This window comes from Nicotiana tomentosiformis, chromosome 9, assembly GCF_000390325.3.
Source record: "Nicotiana tomentosiformis chromosome 9, ASM39032v3, whole genome shotgun sequence".
NCBI lineage: Eukaryota > Viridiplantae > Streptophyta > Magnoliopsida > Solanales > Solanaceae > Nicotiana > Nicotiana tomentosiformis.
This window is the reverse complement of record NC_090820.1, coordinates 45,059,814-45,084,304: the sequence shown is the minus strand read 5'-3', so window position 1 is coordinate 45,084,304 and position 24,491 is coordinate 45,059,814. Positions and strand designations below refer to the sequence as shown.

The 24,491-nt window shown below is 39.0% G+C and overlaps 1 protein-coding gene and 1 long non-coding RNA gene across 2 annotated transcripts; both read left to right on the top strand.

Moving 5' to 3' along the window:
- The first annotated feature begins 2,814 nt into the window (after positions 1–2,814).
- Positions 2,815–3,705, top strand: LOC104091287 (uncharacterized). Its single transcript, XM_009596602.1, has one exon. The coding sequence runs from the start codon at positions 2,815–2,817 to the stop codon at positions 3,703–3,705; it is 891 nt and encodes a 296-aa protein (XP_009594897.1).
- Positions 3,706–17,372: 13,667 nt separating this feature from the next.
- LOC108944280 (uncharacterized) lies at positions 17,373–18,762 on the top strand. Its single transcript, XR_001968279.1, has 2 exons — positions 17,373–17,448; positions 18,502–18,762. It is a non-coding gene; the product is annotated as an uncharacterized lncRNA (long non-coding RNA).
- Positions 18,763–24,491: the final 5,729 nt, after the last annotated feature.

Below are 24,491 nucleotides of genomic sequence, written 5' to 3'. Positions count from 1 at the left end.
TGATATTTTCGTAAAGAGAATCTCAAGAGGTCTTTACTTCTTCTTGGCACAATTCAGGCAAGATATATATTTCAGTCTTATCGTCACTAGTCGTAAGGCAGTTAATAATATAATCTCAAAGAGTATTATTAATTGTTTACTTTCTAGTAAGCAAAGTATAATTGTATTAGAAATACGCAATTATCCATTAGTGAAATATATGTAAAATTTGTGATTTCATTATAAAAATATTGTCAAGTGAATTCAATGATTCCCAACACTTTTTAAATATAAATTTTCCAAATGTTATTTTTGTTTAAGTAATTTACAAATTCTAAATCCTACTCTCTTTCCATCAATTTGGCTCTCTCAAATAGTAGCTAAAATAATACAAGTTTGTAGCATAGATTTTCCAATCTCTGTGGGACGATATCTTAAACTATTCTAGAATTTGACAAAGTACGAGCAGAAATATCCTATACACATTGGCCTCATCAAAATTTTGGCATCGTTTCCGGGGATTGGCATACATCTACTTCAGATTTAATATTTTGTTACTAATTTGAGATCTTATTATTGTTATTTTTCTGTTAATATTATCACTACATATTAATAATATCATTTTTGTTTTGTAACAACACTTTAAAAATAAATTTAATTGTACCTCTTCCTATTATTGCTATCATAAGCTTTCCCTCATTATATTTAGTTTAATTTTTTCTAGTACTATCACATTTTGTATCATTTTTTGTTTCTCATTGCTAGTACTTTGACGTACTTCTCTTTCTATTTTCAATATAGTTTGTTGTTTACGTATTATTATTTTCTTATCATTATTATTATTATTATTATCATTAGTACTTCTACAATATTATTCTCACTGATAACTATTATTATTCAGTAGTCCAACTTTTGTTTATACTTAATAATTCTCTATTATCTCAATTAGTTGTTAGTATTACTACTAACGCTTACTTGTTAGTTTCATTGTTTTTATATATTTCTTTTTATATTTTATTACTAGCCTAATTACTAGTATTATTATCTACAATATTATGGTATTTGTTTTTCTTCACTAACTATCTATCTTTGAAATTTTATTTCATTTAGTTATCAATTGCTAGCACTACATTGGGAATTAATATAATTTGTTTTTACTTTCAAAATTTTAAGCAGTTTATGACCCGTTCTTCTGCAAAAGAGTTGGCTAATTACGATCCTAAAATTGAAAGATCTCTTCGATTGCGCAGGAAAGAACAAGCATTATCTTCTCAAAGCATAACTTGTGACAGAATGGAGCATCAATTAGAAGATGATAACAATCTACCCGGAGTACCACCAACGATCAATTTAGAAGACCAGCTTGATGAAGTTGCACCAATACCAGAAAACAGAATCCTAAGGCATTATACTAGACCTGACCGCTTCAACTGTGAATATAGTGTCAGGAAGCCTCCAGTGGCAGCCAACAACTTTGAAATCAAGACCGGTCTGATTCAAACAATTCAACAATCTTGTATCTTCACTGGAGATTCAAGTGAAGATCCACACAGTGATTTAACTGATTTTCTGGAACTTGTTGAAACTGTTAAGTATAATGGAGTACCTCCTGAAGCTATCAAGTTAAGTTATTTCCTTTTTCTTTAAAAGGAGATGCCAAAATATAATTGCGAAGTTTACCTCAAGGGTCAATTACCACATGGGGCCAGATGACTCAGAAGTTTTTGAATAAATATTTTTCTCCTGCTAAAACAATAAAGCTAAAGCAAGACATATCTAATTTCTTATAGACTGATACTGAGTTAGTTTATCAAGCTTGGGAAAGATTAAAAGCAATGCTAAGAAAATCCCCGCACCATGATATTCCTTAACACATGCAATTGTATATATTTTATCACGAGTTAAAACCCTCTTCTAGAAATGTGATTGATGCAACTCCAGGAGGTTCTGTGATGGGAAAAACCATAGACGAAGCATTGCAGTTATTGAATGAAATTTCTGGAAATGCCATTCAATGTTTATCTGAGAGTGTAATCGTCATAAAGGTCTTTACGGTAAATCAAGTTCATGCTTTAAACACACTAACACAACAGCTTTTTGCTTTGGCACAAAAAACAAATGAATCTTTTCAGGTGAATACAAAACAACTAAGCCAGTGTGAGGCTTTTGATATGTGTGGAGAAAATCATCTGAATCATGAATGCCAAGCACTAAATAGAAATGACGAACAGGTTAATGCAATCGATTACAAGCAGTAACCCTTTGGAAGTCCAATGGCACATAAACATCCAAGATTTCAATGGAGCAATCCAAATGGTGCTGAGAACTCTCAGAGCTTCCAAAAGCCACAAGTACAAGGCCCACCTGGTTACCAAAATCAAAACCACGGGCAACCAAATTTCAGACCTTATCAGCAAGCAGCTCCATATCAGCAAAAGCCTCAGCAAACACATCTAAGTCTTGATGACCTTTTGTACAAATATATTAACGTCACTGATGAAAAAATGAAAAGCCAAAATTCAGCCCTTAAAAATTTGGAAATCCAATTGACCCAATTGGCAACTATTGTGTCAAACAATTCAAGGCCCCTTACCGAGCAATACAGAGAAAAACCCAAAGGAACACCTTAAGGCTATCAACTTATGATCTGGTAAGGAGCTTGATGAACCCAATTATGTCAGACAAGAAAAGAACTAGTCAGAACAATAGGTAAACAAGTGTAAGAATTTTGAAACACCCTCTGAACAATTAGAAGATAAAGAAATCAAGAAAAATGATGATAAGAATATTGAAAAAATAACACCTCTCCCTGTGACAATTCCTTTTGCACAAACAATGAAGAGAGAAAAGCTTGATAGTCAATTTGCAAAATATTTAGAGATTTTAAAACAGATTCACATTAATATTCCTTTTACTGATGCTTTGTTGCAAATGCCTTCTTACGCCAAATTCCTAAAAGAAATTTTATCAAGCAAAAGGAAATTAGAAGAAGTTTTTGTGGTAATTCTAACAGAAAAATGTAGTTCTATAATTCAAAATAAGCTACCGCAAAAACTAGGTGACCCAAGCAATTTTACAATTCCATGCACTCTCAGAGGAATGTATTTTGAAAAAGCATTCTGTGATTCTGGAGCTTCAATAAACTTTATGCCATTTTCTATTTTTAGAAAATTAAATCTTGGTGAGTTGAAAGATCTTGGTGTCTCTCTTCAATTTGCAGATCAGAGTACTAAGAAACCTAAGGGAATAATTAAAAATGTACTTCTGAGAGTAGATAAACTTATTTTCCCTGTAGATTTTATAGTGTTTGAAATGAAGGAGTGCCTAAATGAACCAATTATTTTGGGTAGACCATTTCTTTCTACAGGTAGAGAAATTATAGATGTTCATCAAGGACAACTAATTTTAAGAGTTGATGAAGAAATGGTCATTTTTGACATGCAAAAGATACTAAGATTTTCCAGAGATGAGTCATCATCTTCATCCTTTTCAATTGACATGATTAGTTATCTTATAGATGAATTTATAGATGATCAATTAACTCCAGACTTGATGGAAAGATGCTTGGACAAATCAGGCACCATACAAGATGATGATCCCACCATCAGAAGAGAAGCTGAAATATTGGAAAAGGATTCTGAGGATCAGGAGATGCAACCAGAAGAAGTTCAACCAAAATATCGATCTCAAAATTCTCCCATCACATATAAAATATGCTTATCTTGAGAAAATCAGTGTCCAGTGATTATTTCATCTTCTTTGACTACAGAACAAGAAGAAAGATTAATTGAAGTCTTGAAAACACACAAATGAGCCTTTAGATGGAAAATAGCAGATATCAAAGGGATTAATCCAACTGTTTGTAGTCATAGAATCCTCATGGAGGATATCTACAAGCCAATAGTCCAACCCCAAAGGAGATTGAATCCAACAATGCAGGAAGTGGTAAAAAAGGAGATTGTAAAACTTCTGGCGGCAGGTATCATTTATCCTATTTCAGACAGTCCTTGGGTAAGTCCTATTCAGGTAGTGCCAAAGAAAGGAGGTATGACAGTTATTAAAAATAAAATAATGAACTCATACCTACCAGGACTGTCACAAGATGGAGAGTCTGTATTGATTACAGATGTCTCAATGATGCTACTAGAAAAGATCATTTTCCTTTGCCATTTATTGATCAAATGTTGGAATGAATTGCAGGATATGTGTTTTATTGTTTTCTTGATGGCTATTCAAGGTATAACCAGATACAAATTGCACCAGAAGATCAAGATAAGACAACCTTCACATGTCCACATGGAACATGTGCTTATAAAAGAATGCCATTTGGCTTATGCAACACCCCTGCTACATTTCAGCGTTGCATGTCAGCAATTTTCTCAGACATGATCGAGAAATTTATCGAGATTTTTATGGATGATTTTACACTCTTTGGAAAAACATTTGAGCATTGTCTTTATCACTTGACGTTAGTTCTTAAGAGATGTGAAGATACAAACCTGAGTTTTAATTGGGAAAAATGTCATTTTATGGTTGCTAAGGGAATTGTTTTATGACACAAAATCACTGCTAAAGAGATAGAAGTTGATAAGGCTAAAGTTGATCTTATAGCAGGATTATCCCCTCCCACAACTGTTAAAGGCATTAGAAGTTTTCTAGGTCATGCAGGTTTATGCAGACGGTTCGTAAAAGACTTTTCAAAGATTTCAAAACCGCTGACTAACCTCTTGATGAAAGATACTAAGTTTAATTTTATGGTGATTGCCTAGATGCATTTGAGACCCTTAAGAAAAAGTTATCAAATGCCCCTGTAGTTGTGTCTCCAGATTGGAATCAACCTTTTGAGGTTATGTGTGATGCTAGTGATATAGCAGTAGGAACTGTTTTAGGCTAGAGAAAAGATAACAGTTTTTGTCCCATTTACTATTCTAGTAAAACATTGAATGAGGTTCAACTTAATTATGCCACAACAGAGAAAGAGTTACTAGCAGTAGTATTTGCATTTGATAAATTTCGTTCATATTTGATAGGAGCTAAGGTCACAGTTTTCACTGATCATGCTGCTTTGAAATACCTCTTAACAAAGAAGGATGTTAGACCTAGGTTGTTAAGATGGATTTTAATTCTGCAAGAATTTGATCTTAAGATAAAAGATAAAAAGGGGACGGAGAATCAGGTAGCTGACCATTTGTCTAAATTAGAAATCCTCCCATTGAGTTTAGTGAGATAAAGGAATCAGGGATACGAACTTCTCTTTATTCCTCGTTATCAAACTCATGTAGTTACGGGATCATGCCAAAATGAAGAAAGGTTTATCCTTAACATACCTTATCACACTATTTCCAATCACCATGTTGAACTCGATACTTTTTACCTTAATAAACAATAATGATAATAATACTATCATTAAGTTACAAAAGGTACAACTATCGCACAACGAACGACAAGCTTATTTTGTATTAGAACGGGTAGCATTTCCCCTATGTATACACAGACACCACAAGAACACAAAAATTTTAACATATATACATTATTTTCTAACCTTATATACACCACAAAATACTAATATATCGAAACACACTCCAATATCTTCATACACAAAAGGACCACCGTAGTAGTGTCAAACAGACCGAAAATGTTAAGACGAACGACCAGACCACCAACCTGAATTTATGTGGTGTTTATCCACACCCTTACTCCTTCAAAACTCCATAAAATAGTAGTAAAACACGCAATCCAACAGCAACACAAAACAGTCCACAAAAGAGTCCGCAACAAGTGAATAACCCGAACTCACAGCTTCCGATCACCGTCTCGTGGGTTCTTACAATTATATAACGACTTTCTATACATATCCAGCAGAAACAATGTATGAAAGATAGTAGTAAACCTACCTTATTTGTTGAATAGCTCATCTCCTATTTTGGTTCTTCAAACTCTAGGTTTTACCTCCAACTAGAACTTGAAAAGGAGAGAAAATCAATTAGGGTTTGTGGGCAATTTTTGGGAGGATATTTGCAGGGTTTTAGGTCTGGTTATTGTGTCATATAATGAATGTTATATTTCAGTAGATAATCCATAAAATGGGATATTTGGACGACCCAAAATATCCCCTTTTTGGACTCTCATTTAAGCAAGTAGGTGACACACCTACTTGTCACCTAGCAGTCTGCGTAGTCTCGCAAAAACGCATATTTCTTTCTACTAGAAAACGGTTTAATGCGTTTGAAAATAGACTCATAGATATTCAACATGATGGGTGGAACACCCCGTAACTCTAAGTATATTGGGAGAAAATCGCAGTTATATTTGACCCAAATTTCAGTAAAACTTATGAACGTAACTTGTGATGACTTTCATCGACTTTTGTTACACAACTCGCTTGACACAAAAAATAACACACGACTATCATACTACTAACATAACTCGTAACATAACCTACTTATCATGTTAATCACCCTAGTATCACCCCAAAAGTACATGTTACAACATTCCTAACTTGTCGACTTTCGACGAAATATTATTTTCTTCAATTCCTTTAGCTTCTGAACCTGCCAACCCTATTTGTACTTGTTGTTCATGATCTTTAACATTTGTAACCTCCGAGGTAACATGATTAAATTACTTTAAATACTTTCAAAGATGATCTCATTTTCTGTCCTACATTAGTTTGCTTACGGCGCACTATTACGTACGAAATATATAGGGTGTACCATCATTCCCCTCCTTTGGAACATTCATCCTCGAATGTTTACTCTTAGAGACTTTGGAAAATTTTGCAAAAGTCTCCTCCGTATACTAGATGAAAACCAACCTGCATAGCCAGAAAATATACTATACATGCTACATATGGTCAATATCTATAAATAGCAACACTTGGCCTCACATGTCCGTCAATCATAAATACTTAAAGTCAAAAATAAGAGCTTACCTGGTGACCTACTGGCCTGAATAGAGTTGTGATGAAGTATCCCATATCGAATCATATCTTAAGTTTAAAACAGGTGGGGATATTTAGACTTCATTTCTTCCTCTACTTCCCATGTCATCTCTTCCACGTTCTTGCTTCTCCATAAAACATTCACAGAGGCAACCTACTGATTGTGTAGATTGCAGATTTGTCGATTTAGGATGGCAACTGGAAATTCCTAGTACGATAAGTCCTTTGTAATATGTACATCATTAGTGGGCACCACTCGGGTAGGATTGCCAATGCACGTCCATAGCATAGATACGTGAAAAATCGGATGGACAGACTCCAATTGCGAGGGCAAATCTAACTCATAAGATACTTGTCCCACTCTCCTAATAATGCTATAAGGCCCAATATACTGTAGGCTAAGCTTGCTTTTCTTGCCAAACCTTATCACAACCTTCATAGGAGATACCTTTAAGAACACCCAGTCATCAACCCTAAACTCTAAGTCTCGTCGCTACACATCATAAAATGACTCCTGACGACTCTGGGCTACCAACAGTCACCCCTGGGTAAGGTTTACCTTCTTTATGGCCTGTTAAATCAAGTCTGGCCCATGTAACCCAGATTCTCCAACATCAAACCACCCTATGTGAGATCTGAACTTATGCCTATACAAAGCCTCGTACAGAGCCATCTGGATATTGGAGTAGTAACTGTTATTATATGCAAATTCTATAAGAGGGAGATGTTCATCCCAACTTCTTTTAAAATCCAACACACATGCTCGTAACATATCCTCGAGCGTCTAAATTGTGCGCTCGGCTTATCCATCAGTCTGTGGATGAAAAGATGTGCTAAGATTCACCTGAGTCCCTAGACCTTTCTGAAATGACCTCCAGAAATGTGTTGTAAACTGGGCCCCACAGTCAAATATAATAGATACTGGTACTCTGTATAGCCGCACTATCTCCTTAAGATATAAATTCTCATAATCTTTAGTTGTATATATAGAACTGACCGGTAGGAAATGAGATGATTTCGTGAGCCTATCGACTATCACCCATATAGAATCGAATTTATAATAAGAATGAGGCAAACCCGTGATGAAGTCCATGTTTATCGCCTCCCATTTCCACATCGGGATCTCTATAGTCTACATTAACCCTCCGGGCTTCTTCGTTGTCAGAATCTGCTAACTGAACCCCCAAACAATCCAATTGATGAATCTCTCTAGCTAATTGTCTTTTCTCAGCCTCTATATGTGCTAAGCTACCGATAAATCGGTGACTGAAGGCATCTACTATAACATTAGCTTTCCTTGGATGGTAGAGAATATTCACATCGTAATATTTCAACAACTCTATCCATCGCCTCTCTTGCAAATTCAACTATTTCTTCTTGAATATATATTGCAAGCTTTTATGATCTGTAAATACAGTAACATGACACCATATAAATAATGCCGTTATATCTTAACTGCATGGACATCCGCAGCTAACTCGAGGTGGTGGGTCGGATAATTCCTCTCATGCTTCCTCAACTACCTTGAAGCATACATAATTACCTTCCCATGTTGTATTAGGACACATCCTAATCCGACAGTTGAGGCATCAAAATACACAGCATTACCCTTTGGACCCTCTAGAAGTGTTAGAACTGGCGCTGAGGTAAACATGTTCTTAAGCTCTTGGAAACTCCTCTCGCAAGACTCTGTCCACTGAAACTTAGCTGCTTTTTGAGTCAGCTTTGACAATGGTGCCGAAACGGAAGAAAAGCTCTTTACGAACCTCCGATAGTAGCTTGCTAAGCCTAGAAAGCTCGAACCTCTATCAGAGTGGTAGGTCTAGGCCCTAATTTCACGCCCTCAATCTTTTGGGTGTCTACCTTTATACCTTCATCGGATACAATATTCCCCAAAAATGCTACAAACTTCAACCAGAACTCAAATTTAGAAAATTTGGCATACAACTTACGATCACGAAGGGTTTGGAGTACCGCTCCCTGGTGGTCCGCATGATCCTCCTCTAAATGTGAATAAACCAGAATATCATCAATAAATAATATCATGAACATATCTAAAAATGGTCGGAATAGGCTATTCATCAAGTCCATAAATACGGTGGATGCATTCGTCAACCCGAAGGACATGATAAGGAACTCAAAGTGGCCATATCGGGTCCTGAAGGCTGTCTTCGTAATATCTTTCTCCGAGCTCTGACCTGGTGGTACCTCGACCTCAAATCTATCTTTGAAAAGCATCTAGCCCTCTACAACTTATCAAACAAGTCATCCATCCTTGGGAGTGGATACTTATTATTAATAGTTACCTTGTTTAACTGTCTATAATCTATACACATCCTCAGCGAGCCATCTTTCTTTAGCAAAAACAGTACTCAGTACCCCAAGGTGAGGTACTAAGTCTAATGAAATCTTTCTTCAGCAAATCTTTTAACTGCTCTTTCAACTCCTTCAATTCGGCAGGTGCCATTCTATATGGAGGGATGGATATTGGTTGAGTTCCCAGAAGCAAATCAATGCTAAAATCAATCTCTTTCTCTATAGGAATACCAGGAAGTACATCAGGAAACACATCTACATACTCTTTGACTACTGGAATAGTTTGAAGTGTAGGTATCTCAACATCTACATCTCTAATTTGCACAATATGATAAATGCACCCTTTTGAGATCATTTCCCTCGCCTTCAGATAAGACAAACCTACCTCTGAGTGTCGCTATATTACCTACCCATTCAAGGACTGGATCACCCGAATACTGAAATCTTGCTGCCTTTGCTGGACAATCAACTATGGCATAGCAAGCTACCAATCAGTCCATGCCTATGATAGCATCAAAATCCCTCATCTTTAGCTCAACTAGGTCGGTTGAGGTCTGGCGACTACAAACTGTCACCGTGCAACCTCGGTAAACCTGTCTAGCAATAATCAGTTATCCGACCGGTATAGATACGGCAAAAAGAACACTTAGTATTTCAGGCACTTTACCAAACTTTCGCGTGCCAAATGGGGTTATATACGATAATCTAGATCCTGTATCTATCAAGGCATAAGCATTATGAAAGAAATGGTCAATATACATGTCACAATGTCTGGTGAAAATTCTTGGTCCTGTCGACCCGCTAAAGCATAGATATGGTTCTAGTTACCAACTGAACTAGAACCTCTACCTCTTCCTTGACGTCTACCAGTCGAAGACTAAGACTCGCGCCCTGAAGGATGCACAAACATAGATGATCCTATTGATGAACTCGTTGGTTGTGCCATACCCCCCAGAATCTCTATTTGGGCAATCTCGCATCATATGCCTCGTACACCCACATGTATAACAAGCGTCGGAATCTGCTCGACATTGGTTCAAGTGTCCTCTAACACAGATGTCACACAGTGGTGAAAATGACCATGTCTGCCCTGAACCTTGTCGTTGTTGCAAACCCGGCACCCGTGAGCTCTCCCTTGGTCCTGACTAAGTATAATGGTCATACCTGTAACCCTGTAGCTGAGGTGGTGGAGGCCTGGATGGCTGACTGAAGTACTCGGGCTTATAACTACCATAAGATTGCTCTTGAGACCTTGCAAATATCATCCTCTTATATTGCCCTTGCTCATTACTCTCTATACCCTAGAGCCTACGCCCACCCCTTTGTATATTCTGGGCGAATGCCAGAATCCCGGAGATATCCATACTATCCCGCAATGCAATGGTGGAACATGACTCGGTCAACTCTGGAGCTAACCCTGCTATAAATCTGTGGATCCTGTCCTGCATAGTAGCAACAATGGATGGTGCATATCTAGCCAATGAGTCAAAACGGAAACTATACTCCCGAACACTCATGTTGCCATGCTTGAGGGCTAGAAACTGATTGACTCGACCATGTCCGATCTCCCGCGGTAAGTACTGGTCAAGGAAGGCATTAGTAAAATTCTCCCAAATATGTGGAGGTGCATCAAGTCCCCTGGACCTCTCCCATCCCTCATACCAAAAGATGGCTAAATCTCGGAGTCAATAAGCTGCTAGCTCAACTACCGCTTTCTCTGTAGCATACAAAACCCGAAAGATCCTATGAAGCTGATTTATGAAATCATGTAGGTCCTCCCACTGATATGTCTTAGTGAACTTTGGGGGACATGATCTCGCCAAAATCACACCTCATTTGGGACTTTGAACCGGTCGATAGCAATAATAATTATTACCCAACTAAGAGTCGGGATCGAATCCACATGGAGCGTAGATGGGATTAGTGGTTTATATTTGGACTATGTGCGTAAAGTGTCTAAGTTGCACTTCCACAAACTTTGTTTTGATTCTACTTCTAAATTATGATACGGTTTGCAATTATAAAATATGAAACTAGATATTAATATTTTTGTGGTTGTTTTTCCAATATGTAAAAGGTCTAGGGTTGTGACTTTCACCTAGGTGTTTGCCTAACGGGTTAAGGTCTTTAGAGAAAATTTCGTTGGTCGGGGTGTATTATATAAATCTACACATAATTACGCACTCAATACCTCTCGGTAACAGAGTGAGTTTGCCCAATTTTGCTTCTCAAGCACAAATAGGTATTGTACAAAACAATTGATAAATGATCAAGTCGGGTCTTACTATCTCTAGGTTCAACCCTTTAATCGGGACTATCAATATCTTGAGTTCATCCCAATTTCATGTTAGCCTAATTTTTCTAGACTAAGTCTCTCTTTCTTAAGTACAGACTAAGTCAAATAAGCTTGAATCAATGTTTGCAACCATCAATTCTACAATTATAGCAAGAACTAGGCTAAATAGTACACACCTAACCATAAACAAGCCCTAAATCAAACACCCATTAGATACCCACACTAGGGTTGGATCACAACCCTAGCTAGAAATTTAGCTACTCATAGTGGGTAATGAAGAAACTAGAGAAGCAATGATAATTAAACTCATATTGAAAGATTAAAAGACGAACATCTAATGTTTAATCACTAAAGTAAGCAAAAGTTGCTAAAACCAGTAAAGAAAAGCGGCTATAGATGTTTGGATATTCAAAACTTGCCCTAAATTTGTCAAAAAAGACTATTTATACACAACTGGATATTTCGAACAAAAATACCCTTATGGAGGTTCTGCGGCCGCACAAGTCCATGTGCGATCCGCACTTCTTCTTCAGTCTTGACAGGAGCTGGTCTGCGGCCGCATAATTCTGGCTTGCGGCCACATGTTGCTTGTTCTGCAGTCCACAAAATAGTGAGTGCGACCGCACAGGCCCTTTATGCGGACCACACAAATCTGAATGTGGCCACATGGCTGACTTCTGTGAAATCACAATAATTGTTCGGTATGCAAATATTTGAAGCTCAAATTGGAACTTCTCTGATCTTGAACTCTTTGGTGGCTTCTGCGGCCACACAATAATTGTGCGGTCCGCACTTTATATTGGACCTCTGTTAGATTTCCTTTGTATTTTGCGGCCACGTAAGGAATTCTGCGGTACGCACATTTAGCCTTTTACCTGCTTTTTGCCCTTGAATTTATTTTACTCCTTTTTGAGTTGGATTTCATCTTTTTGGCTCATTTCCCAATGCTCCCGCATTTAAGCACAATTCATCAATTTTCGGGAATACAATTAAGCACTTTTAGACTAAAACGAAAGTAAAAAGGTGCTAATAAGTAGTCAAAATCCCCACTTATCAACTCCTCAAAATTTAAGCTTTTGCTTCTCCTCAAGAAATTAAAGTAATTCCCACATCCACAAACTAAGATCCTTTCCAACTATGCTAAGGTGAATCAAACACATATCAATTGGGACCAACAATTACCCACAACACTTATGAATTATCAACAAGGTAATGATTTGACTTTTTAAAGCATAATAGTTCTAATGTGACACTAGAGCATCAAAATTTTACTTTAGTCATCAAGGAAGCTCGCCCTTTCATGTCGGTCAATGTGGATCCCAAACACATCCTCCTCTACTCTCTGTTAGCATATATCACTTATGAATGTAGCCCTCAATTAAAGGATTTGTGAAACGTTCGCTCATCTCTCTCAAACATATGTCACAAGTACGGCTCTAAGTACCATATCCTTGCCCCTCATGTAAATCACCACTAATGCAAGTTCACTCAGCTTGAAATCATGTAGGGCTTTTTCGGAATATAATTAAGGCTTTTGGACTAAGGTTGGGAATGATGGAATAGATCGAGTTCGTCATTTCTTAAGCACTCCATTTTTCTCTTTTTTGCTCATGTTTTGCCCACTCTTTGAGTCATTTTCTTTTTCCTCATCGGAACTAGAGAGACTTAACATCACTCTTTCTTGGTCATGATGTTCATTTTCTGCTTCTTTATTTTCTCCATGCTTTGCATTATTGCTTTTCTTTGAATCCCTTTAAATCTTACCTTTATTCACTTTAGTTTTGCATTTTTCTTTTATTCTTTATTTCTTTTTCTTTGCCTTTACCTTTCTTCATTTCTTCTCTTTTTGTGCCTTGATACCACTTTCAAACTCGTCGTCTTTCCCCCCAAACTTATGTTTTTGCCAATCTTCTCAAGAGTGTTAAGGAATGCTCGGGTGCCAAGAGAGGGTTACTACAAAATGGGTAAAGGCTTGTAATGTGGTTATCAAATGAGAAAGATCTTAGGCTCAAAATGGGTTGACTAGGGATAACAACATTGGTGGGACATAAAAAATTTCAAGCGGGCCAAGGAGAGCCTGCAATCACTTCTCAAGCTAAGCAGAAGTTAGAATTTTTCTTAGAAACACATTCGGGGCAAGTTCTAGACCATTCACACGGGTACTTGGAGTTGCAATAAAAATCTCACTTCTCACACAACTGGATTTTTAAAGAGAATAGAGTTGAGGGCCAACAACAACCATATTTAATATTGAAAATTGCTAATGGTTCAACTAAAACACTCGATGATTGCATAAGTCAACACAAGAGTCAAAAGGTCACTAACTAAAACTATTTCTTGCCAAGAAATTATTTTTCACCATAAGGCCATAGTTAAATGTGTTGATACCAAGTGAAGCATGTTTGACCCTTTTTCATTACTATTATTTTTAACTAAACATCAAAAACGGACTCAATCCCTTAAGAAGGTTGTCGCGCCATCCCTCATTGGGAAGAGCCACCCGGTTCACACAAAAACCACCCTTGGAAAGAACCGTGGCATTAAGAAAACCAAAGGCTTATTGATCACTTAAATATAAAAAGAAGCTATCAAGTCAAAAAGAAGCTAACAACGTAAATAAAAAACTATTAAGCTAAACATTGACTACTACGAAAACTAACTAAAGAAGCTATGAAATAAACTACTGAAAGCATAACTGAATATACAAAATAAGAAAGGGAAAGCGATTATATACAACAATAGAGAGAAATAAGAATATGTACATAAATAAAAAGGAAAATAGAATGTTATCAAATTATTACAGGCCAACTGTCATCAAATCAAAATAAGCTCCACCCCCCTAAATAAAAACAAGCATTATCCCCAATGCTTAACAAAATAAAACTAAGGAAGGGAAAGAGTAGAAAAAACTCCCTATGTAGGCTCAGTGTCCATAGCATCATCACCACTCTCAGGCTCCTCCAACTAAATCTCATCGTCCTCTACTCGGGTAGTAGCGGTTTTGATGAACATCTGTAACACCGCCTCAGCAGTGTGGGCAGTGAGGTCTAGCTTCTTAAACTGGGCAGCTGGTGCCTCTGGTACTGATGGTGTTGATGGTGCTGTTGGTGCTAAATCCATCAGTAGATTAAGTGGGAGATCCCCAGCTGATGCTATCTTGGCCACCTCCATGGTCAGCTTATCAAGTGCTTACTTCGAGGTCTGTGATTTCCGCATCTTCTTCACCTTCTTTCCTAACTCCTCAATTACTCCCCTGTGTGCCACTAGAGTATCCATAATAGTTTGTTGGTTTTCTAGAATTTGTTTCAAGGTCTCCTCCACTATGGGAGAAGTTTAGGGTGCTGGGGTGGAAGACTGTGCTGTAACAATATTGGATAAGTCAACCATCTTTGCAGTAGTTATCTGTATCCAGTTCTTGATACTTACTAGAGTCTAGGAGACTCTCAGCGCTGTGAATAGATAGGTAGAAGATGAAGGCACTAAAGCTGATGGTGGCCCTGGAGATGGTGGTGGAGGAATGGCATTTGTGCTGCTAGAAGGCCCTACTGAAGTGGCAGTCTTGTCAGCGGAAGGTATGGCTGCTGAAGCTGTAGCTACCACCGAAGGCTCTTCAGACCAGCCCTCGGTAATAGTTGGTTGACCCTTGCTCTTGTTCTTTGGGCTCCTAGGGTCCTTGAGAGAGTACTATGAAAAGGGATGTTTTTCCCGAACCTTTGTATCAAATGGATTTGATTCCACTCCCGCATCCGTAAGGTATTATGTGATGGTCTTAGGTTATGGGTAGGATCTCTCACCCTATTGGACAACAACTAACATGTTAGCTGACATGATGGTAGCTATATTGATGGGTACTCAGCCATGATGGATGCCACTAAAACAACCTGAGGGATAGGGAGGATGTTCTCATTTCTACATGGGTCAATTCGGCTGCAGATAAATGTTTGCCAACCTTTGGCTTCAAAGTTGAGGGTGTTCCGCTGAATGTGAACCGCATCACCCAATTAACATTTCTCTAGATATTGTATGGGCTCCATATCCTCAAACCCCAAGTAATAGTTCAGGGATGTCTGATCAAATATAACCTTCAAATATCTCACCTTGGTCACTTTAGTCCCTTTCTTGAAGTATACCACATTGGCGTAAATTTCTCGAACTAAGTGATCCTTGGCGTCCACCACAGCTTGGATGAAGCATGCTGGCCACCCTTTCTTTCCCTATACTATTTTGCCATGTTCTAGTTGTATCTATCCAAATCCTTGAAATAAAATTTACGCTCAAGAGTGAGCAATCTTTAAGTCCACAATCCTCTGAAGCTGTTGAAAGCAGTTATGCCTACGAATCTGTCCTCCCATACTTCCTTCTTCTTCGACCTCTCTAGGCTTGCAACTCGAGTATCACCTCCTCGACCATTATCAGGCATATCATTATCATCAACTGGGATAGGTGATGTGGGGGCATGTGAGGAAGAAGGCTCTGAACCCTGGCTATCCTCTTCCGAACCCTCAGAAGAGCTAGCTGGGGAGGAAGGCTCATCTCTGAGCTGAAATCTTCTTTGTAGAGATTTTGCATTGGGTTGACCTTGCACATAATTGGCCTCTAAGGCTTCCCTACACGGGAGATATTCACTAGATCCTGTAGGCTCTGGGACTCTCCCACTAATCTAAATATAAAAATCTAGGCGTGAGGTGTAATTGTGAAAATAATTGGTGAAAGAATAATTGTTTGAGGTTGTCGATCTTTTTAGATGTTGCCATGAGACTTGAAAAAGATAGTTGCTTTTGAAATTCCAAAAAAAAAATATTAAAAAGAATGGGGATAGACACAAAGGAATGTCGGCATCTCCATAAAAGAAATCGTGAAAGGGAAGAAACAAAATAGAGGTCATTGTTTAAATAAGAGCAAAGACAATTGTGCTTAAGCGATAAAATGAAGTGCAGTGCCCATAGAGAATTTAATTCACTATTATCCATATGTATCATACCTATCCCTAAGCCTATATTATAACCTTACAAAAGTCCTACATGATCTCGACTTAAAAACTACTATATTAGTGGAAAACCACATGACACTCAAGCTTATGGCATTTTCAGTAGCTTGAGGTACTTCTTTGTTGAGAGTGAGCGAATTTTTCTATCTTTGCCCTGCTTTGTTCTACATCTATATATTGTGTGATTGATGTGCATCTCTCTTCATTTGGTGAGACACACTAGGGATTAGGAAATATTATGATTTCAATTCTCAATAAATGAATGTGAGTACGGTAAAAAGTTGTTTGAACTCATGAATAAGTCTTAGTTAATTCTTCTATATCGAAAGTTTTCATGATTTTGCTTGAAGTGTTTAGTTATCATGCTCATTTTATTTTTTTTGCTCGAGGACAAGCAAATATTCAAGTGCGGGAGAATTTGATAATAAAAAAATATCATATATAAATTTAATAAATTATCTTTAGAAAATAGTACTAGTTGTACACTTTCTTTGCGGGGAATAACAAAATTATAAAAATATCAATAACTCTATCACTTGGAGAATCCTGGAGCAACATAGACACAACTTCCGTAACAATCAAATTTGGTCTTTGCCACAATTAAATTTTAAATAAAAGGAGAAAATGAAGGAAAGAAAAGAAACATTCGAAGCACAAAGAAGGCACATGTGAATTCTGCACAATTCAGCAAACAAGTGGGCTGAAACCACTTGCCAACTTGGACAATTAATTGGCGTGAGCACCAATCTTGAAACCAAAGCAAAACTGCAACTTGCCAACTTGCAACTTGAGATTTGCCAAGTTTAGACACAGCCATGGAATCTATAAATAGCATCATTAGGAGCTGCTCAGACGGGGGAGGAGGAGCAAATTATAACTTCTCTATCTTGAGAAGTCATTTTCTTTCTTCTTCGTATTCAGTTATTCAGTGTACGAAATTACTCTAGTTCCCATTTTTAATTAAATAGTGAAAATTATTCTCTTTGAATATTTCTCTCTATTTTCTTATTTAATAGGAAATAATATTTGCGTTGCTAGTACTAGCTCCAGTATAGAGTAATTCTTCTTGTGTTGGGAGAATGACAGATCTTAATATTTTTATATAATAGTAAATTATTCCTCAATTTCACATGCCTGAGCTGAAACTTTTTATTTAAATCTTATGTGCTTTATAGTTAGGTGTCATTTAATTTGTATTATCTATTTATTTTGTACTACATATTAACTTCTTACTAATTCTTTAATCGAAAGACGGAAGAAGTAATATAGTAAATTTTGGCATTGATAGATGTTAACTTCTATTTAGTGACATCTAGCTTTTATATGTTAAAATTGATTTTACACTTATTTGTAGTCGATTGTAGTAATCAGTTATAACAAGTAGGGAAACCGAAAGAGACTTACTAAAAAAGAGTATGCTTTAGTTCAAGTATATATTTCTCACTCTGTAATATTACTATTTTGTCGATTAATTTATATAACCGAGAAGAGTGCAATTAATTGTTCTACTTAAGTAATAATATATAAATATAACCGTGAGAGGTATTTATACATTTGTGAGAAATAGAAATTGAAGAATAAGTATATTTAATATATAATTAAAATATTAAGTGAAGTTAGGATCCCAACACCTTTTATTAAATTTATGAAAAACAAAACATTTTCTATTTTTCTATTCATGCATTTTTAGTTTGTTAATTCACCACTCAACTCTCTCTAGTTTTCTCAAATAGTAATTAAACAAGAAACATCTGTAGAATAGATTAACCAATCTCTGTGGTTTCGACATCTTTATATATTATAATTTGACAGAGTACGAGTCAGAATTTTATATACGGCAGACACTCGTCAACTGCCTATTAAATTAAAAGCATGCCTATGTTTCTGCACGGTTGAGTTCATCACTACCTTTCAATCAAAATTTTGGACTTGTTACTTACTAAGTTGGTTATACTCATGTTACTCCCTGCACCTCGTGTGCAGATCCAGGCACTTCTGGTCACGGCGGCGGTTGCTGATTGAGGCTTCAGAGATTGGAGATTATTAAGGTAGTTGCATAGTGTTCGCAAGCCTTGACTCTCCTTCTTTATCACTTGTTGTATTTTCAGTTTATTTCTCTAGACACTGTAGTGGATTGTATTCTGATTTAGACGCTCATGTACTTAGTGACACCACGATTTTGGGTTGGATTGTATCATATTTTGGGATTTATTCTGTTTTCAAAAAAGGTTTCTTTAATGTTAACTGCTTCCATCTTTACTTTCAAAGTTATTTTGCTATGTTGAATTATTGAGTTGATGCTGGCCTAGTTCCACGATAGTCGCCATCACGACGGTTGATTTTGGGTCGTGAGAAGTTATTATCAGAGCCTAGGTTACATAAGTCTTACAATTCATGAGTGGATTTAGTAGAGTCTTGCGGATCGGTACAGAGACGTCTGTACTTATCTTCGAGAGGCTGTAGAGCCCTTAAGAACCTTCACATTCTTGAATCCTTGTCGAGCAAATCTGTTGATTCTCGTAACTAAACTTCTGTTATTCTAGTCTCTAACAGACTGTGAGGCCACGTACTACTGGGCAGGATGGATAGCCACCACTACCTCTAGTCAGGTCCTCAAAAGGCCGAGGCCACGGTAGAGACCACAGTAGGGGTAGAGGTGCAACTCGCACAACAGCTGGGGCAGCACCTGCAGATCCACCAGTTGCCATGTTCAGGATCAGGTCCCAGTTGTGGATGCACCAGCGGTGCCTATTGTGAGTTCATGCCTTTAGTAGGCCTTAGCTAAGATTTTGACCATATGCACCAGTCTTGCTCAGGAGGTCTCTGTTCTATCCACATCAGCCACTTCTCAGGCCGGTGGAGGCACTCAGACTCCCGCCGCCCGTACACCCTAGCAGGTGATGCATGGACTCCAGACACTGGGGGCACTACAAACCCAACCGGTGGCAGCTGCTCAGACTCATGTGGTTCCTTCTATGAGTGATGATGAGTACCGGAGACTAGAGAGGTTTGGTAGACTTCAGTCTCCTTCTTTCAATGGGGTAGAGTCGGAGGAAGATAAGTGTTTCTTGGATAGATGTCAGAGGATCCTCCGCACAACAGATATTCTGGAGACCAGTAAGGTCTCGTTCACTACTTTTCAGTTCACTGGAGCTTCCTTCACCTGGTTAGAGGCTTATGAGAGACGTAGGCCGGTTGGTGCAGCGCCACTTACGTGGCAGGAGTTCTACGTTCTCTTCTTGGAGAAGTATGTGCCACAGTCTCGCAGAGAGGAGCTGTGTAGATAGTTCGAGAAGGTGTGTCAGGATGATATGACTATAAAGCATTACGAGATGAGGTTTTCTGAGTTGGACTGTCATACGGATTTGCTAGTTCCCACTGATAGGGAGAGGCTCGGGAGATTCATTGATGGCCTCACAATTCAGATACGGGTGCTTAGGACTAGAGATAGGGTGTTTGGTATTACTTTTGATGAGGTTGTGGACATTGCTCGAGAGATAGAGTATGTCCACAGCCAGGAGCGGGTTTAGAGGGAGGCCAGGAGGTCTCGTGGATCAGGTAGTTTTGGTGGTGTTCCTTCAGGAGGTCAGTTCCACCACGGTAGGGGTTGTCCTTATAGGCATGCTCAAACGACTCGTCTAGTTCAGCGTGGTGCATCATCTGGCCATGGTTCTCACAGTTCTCAGCAGGGTCACTAATCTCTTAATGCCTTCAAGATTAGATTTCATCTCATGCACCATCATCTCAGGGTTCATCTATGTCGGGTCCTTCAAGCGGTTATCCCAGTGCTCGGGGCTCCCTTCAGTCTCCACTGCCATTTGTAGGGAGAGGTTGCTTTGAGTGTGTAGATTTGGGTCATATCAAGAGGTGTTGTCTCCGCCTTTCGGGAGGTTCATCTCAGCAGAGGAGTCAACCCTCGACTTCAGCACCAGTTACTTCACCACCCGCCCAGCCAGCTCGGGGTGGAGCTCAGTCAGCTAGGGGTCGTCCTAGAGGGGGAGGCCGATCAGGTGGCGGTCAGGCCCGTTTCTATGCACTCCCTGTCAGACCAGATGCTATTGCTTTAGACAAAGTGATCATATGTATTGTCTCATTTGACCTTGGCTCCACCTATTCCTATGTATCGCCGTATGTTTCTTATTATCTGGATATTCCCCAAAAGTTTTTAGCTTCATTTGTTCATATATCTACGCCGGTGGGTGATACTATTAGTGTGGACCATGTGTATCGGTCGTATGTAGTGATTATTTGGGGATTGGATACTAGAGTTGATCTTCTGTTGCTTAGTATGGTTGATTTTGACGTGATATTGGGTATGGATTGATTGTCTACATGTCATGCTATGTTGGACTTTCACGCTAAGACAATGACGTTAGCGATGCCGGGGTTGCCACGGATTGAGTGGCGAGGTTCTTTAGACTATGTTCCCAGTAGAGTGATTTCATACTTGAAGGCCCAATAGATGGTTGGGAGGGTTTATTTATTTTATTTGGCCTTTGTAAGGGATGTTAGTGCTGAGACACCTACTATTGATTCGCTTCCGATGGTGTGAGAGTTTTCGGATGTGTTTCCTGCAGACCTGTCGGGCATGCCTCCTGAATAGGATATTGACTTTGGCATTGACTAGGTGCCTGACACTTATCCCATTTCTATTCCTCCGTACCGTATGGCACATGCTCAGTTGAAGGAGTTGAAAGAGCAGTTTCACGAACTCCTTGAGAAGGGGTTTATTAGGCGAAGTGTGTCACCTTAGGGTGCACCAGTTCTATTTGGGAAGAAGAGAGATGGCACTATGAGAATGTGCATTGATTATAGGCAGTTGAACAAAGTTAGAATCAAGAACAAGTATCCTTTGACGCGTATTGATGATCTACTTGACTAGCTTCGGGGAGCGAGGGTGTTCTCCAACATTGATTCGAGGTCAGGGTATCACCAGTTGAAGATTCGAGACTTGGATAATCTTAAGACAGATTTCAGGACCCGTTATGCTCATTATGAGTTCCTTGTGATGTATTTTGGGCTAACCAACGCCCCAACAACGTTCATGCAGGGTTTCTCGCCTATTTCATATTTGGCCGAGACCATCCTCAACTATAGAGATTCAGAGCTTTCTTGGTTTGGCTAGTTATTATCGTCGGTTCGTGCAGGGTTTCTCGCCTATTGCATCACCCTTGACCAAATTGACCCAAAAGGGTGCTACTTTCAGGTGGTTGGACGAGTGTGAGTAGAGCTTTCATAAGCTCAAGACTGCCTTGACCACAACTATAGTTCTAGTTCTACCATCAACTTTTGGTTCTTATACAGTATATTGTGATGCTTCTCGGATTAGTATTGGTCATGTTTTGATGCATGAGGTGGGGGGGGGGGTGATTGTGTATGCTTCATGTCAGTTGAAGCCCCATGAGAAGAACTACCATGTTTATGATTTGGAGTTGGCTGCCATTGTTCATGCGTTGAAGATTTTGGGGCACTATCTCTATGGTGTGTCTTGTGAGGTATTTACTGATCACTGTAGCCTCCAACACTTGTTCAATAGAAGGATCTCAATTTGAGGAAGTGAAGATGGTTGGAGCTGCTAAAGGACTATGATATTACTATTATGTATCATCCGGGAAAGGCCAATGTGGTGTCCGATGCCTTGAGTAGAAAGGCAGTGAGTATGGGTAGTCTTGCATTCATTTATGTTGGTGAGAGACCTCCTGCAGTTGATGTTCAGGCCTTGGCCAACCAGTTCACGAGATTGGATATTTATGAGCCCAGTTAGGTTCTAGCTTGTGTGGTTTCTCGGCCTTGCTTATTTGATCGCATCAGAGAGCGCCAGTATGATGATCCTCATCTGCTTGTCCTCAAGGACAAGGTTAATCACGATGATGTCAGAGATGTGACTATTGGAGATGATGGGATGTTGAGGTTACAAGGCCGGATATGTGTGCCCAATGTAAATGGGCTACGGGAGTTGATTCTTAAGAAGGCCCAAAGCTCGTTGTATTCTATCCATCCGGGTGCCGCGAAGATGTACCAGGATTTGAGACACCACAATTGGTGGAGGAGAATGAAGAAATATATAGTTAGGTTTATAGCTCGGTGTCTCAATTGTCAGCAGGTAAAATATGAGCATTAGAGACCGGGTGGGTTACTTTAGAAGATAGAGATTCAAGAGTGAAAGTGGGAGTGGATCACCACGGACTTCGTAGTTGGGCTCCCACGGACTTCGAGGAAGTTCGATGCTATATGGTTATTGTGGATCGGCTGAGCAAGTCCGCGCACTTCATTCCTGTGTGTACTACCTATTCTTCAAATCGGTTGGCTGAGATTCACGTAAGAGAGATTGTTCGCCTTCACAATGTGCCAGTTTCCATCATTTCAGATTGAGGCACACAGTTTACATCGCAGTTTTGGAGAGCTGTGCAGCGAGAGTTGGGCATTTAAGTTGAGTTGAGCACAACATTTCACCCTCAGATGGACGGGTAGTCCGAGTGCACTATTCAGATACTGGAGGACATGCTACGCGCTTGAGTCAATGATTTTGGTGGTTCATGGGACCAGTTTTTTTTGCTCGCAGAATTTTCTTACAACAACAGTTATCAGTCGAGTATTCAGATGGCTCCATATGAAGATTTATATGGGAGGCGATGTAGATCTCCAGTGGGGTGGTTTGAGCCGGGCAAGTCTATTGGGCACTAACTTGGTTCAGGATGGTTTGGACAAGGTTAAATTGATTCAAGAGTGGCTTCGCACGACGTAGTCAAGATAGAAGAGTTATACTGACAGGAAGGTCCGTGATGTGTCTTACATCGTTGGAAAGAAGGTTCTGCTGAAGGTTTCACCTAGTATTTCATGTTTCTATGATCCAAAAGAATATCAACGATCCGTCTCATGTTTTGGATTTCAGCAAGGTTCAGTTGGATGGTGATTTGACTTACGATGTGGTCAAAGGATATAGCTTCAGTAAATATATAGTGGAGAGGTCATCCCGTAGAGGAGGCTACTTGGGAGACCTAATGGGAGATGAAAAATAGATATCCACACCTATTTATAGCTCCAGGTATGTTTCTAGACCCGTTCGAGGACGAACGTTTGTTTAAGAGGGGGATGATGTAATGACTCGACCGGTAGTTTCGAGGGTTGTAGCCCTATTCCCCCATTTGTCTGCTTCTTTTATGTTTTACAACTATATTATAAGTTATCGGGTTAGTTGGTTCAGATTCGGAGTGATTTAAGAATGAATTGAGACACTTAGTCTATTATTTGAACGTTTAAGTTGGAAAGGTTGTCCGGATATTGACTTATGTATAAACGACCTCGGATTCAAATTTTGATGGTTCCGTTAGCTCTATTAGGTAAGTTTGGATGCAGGAGCGCATTCGAATTATGTTTTGGAGGACCGTAGTAGGATTAGGATGGAATTGACGAAGGTTAGAATTTTGGAAAGTTTCACCGGGAGTGGACTTTTTGATATCGGGGTCGGATTTTATTTCCGAAAGTTGTAGTAGGTTCATGGTGTCATTTATGACTTGTTTGCAAATTTGAGGTCAATCGAACGTAATTTGATAGGATTTAGCGTCGTTTGTAGAATTTGGAAATTTAAAAGTTCATTAGGCTTGAATCCATGTGTAATTCGTGTTTTTGATGTTGTTTGAGGTGGTTTAAGGATTTGACTAAGTTCGTATCTGTATTTTGGACTTGTTGGTATGTTTGGTTGCAGTCCGAGGGCCTCGGGTTGATTTTGGGTGGTTAACAGACTTGATGTTGAGTTGATGAAGTAGCTGAAGTGATGCTGCTACTGGTGTAACCGCACCTGCGGTGTGGGCACCGCATGTGCGAGCCCGCAGAAGTGTGGCTTGGATTGCAAAAATGACCTAGGAAGAGCTGGGCAGAGGTCACAGGTGCGAAGACTTTCCCGCACCTGCGATGGTCGCAGAAGCGGGCATTTGGGCGCAGATGAGAGTTGGGTCCGCAGGTGCGATGGATTT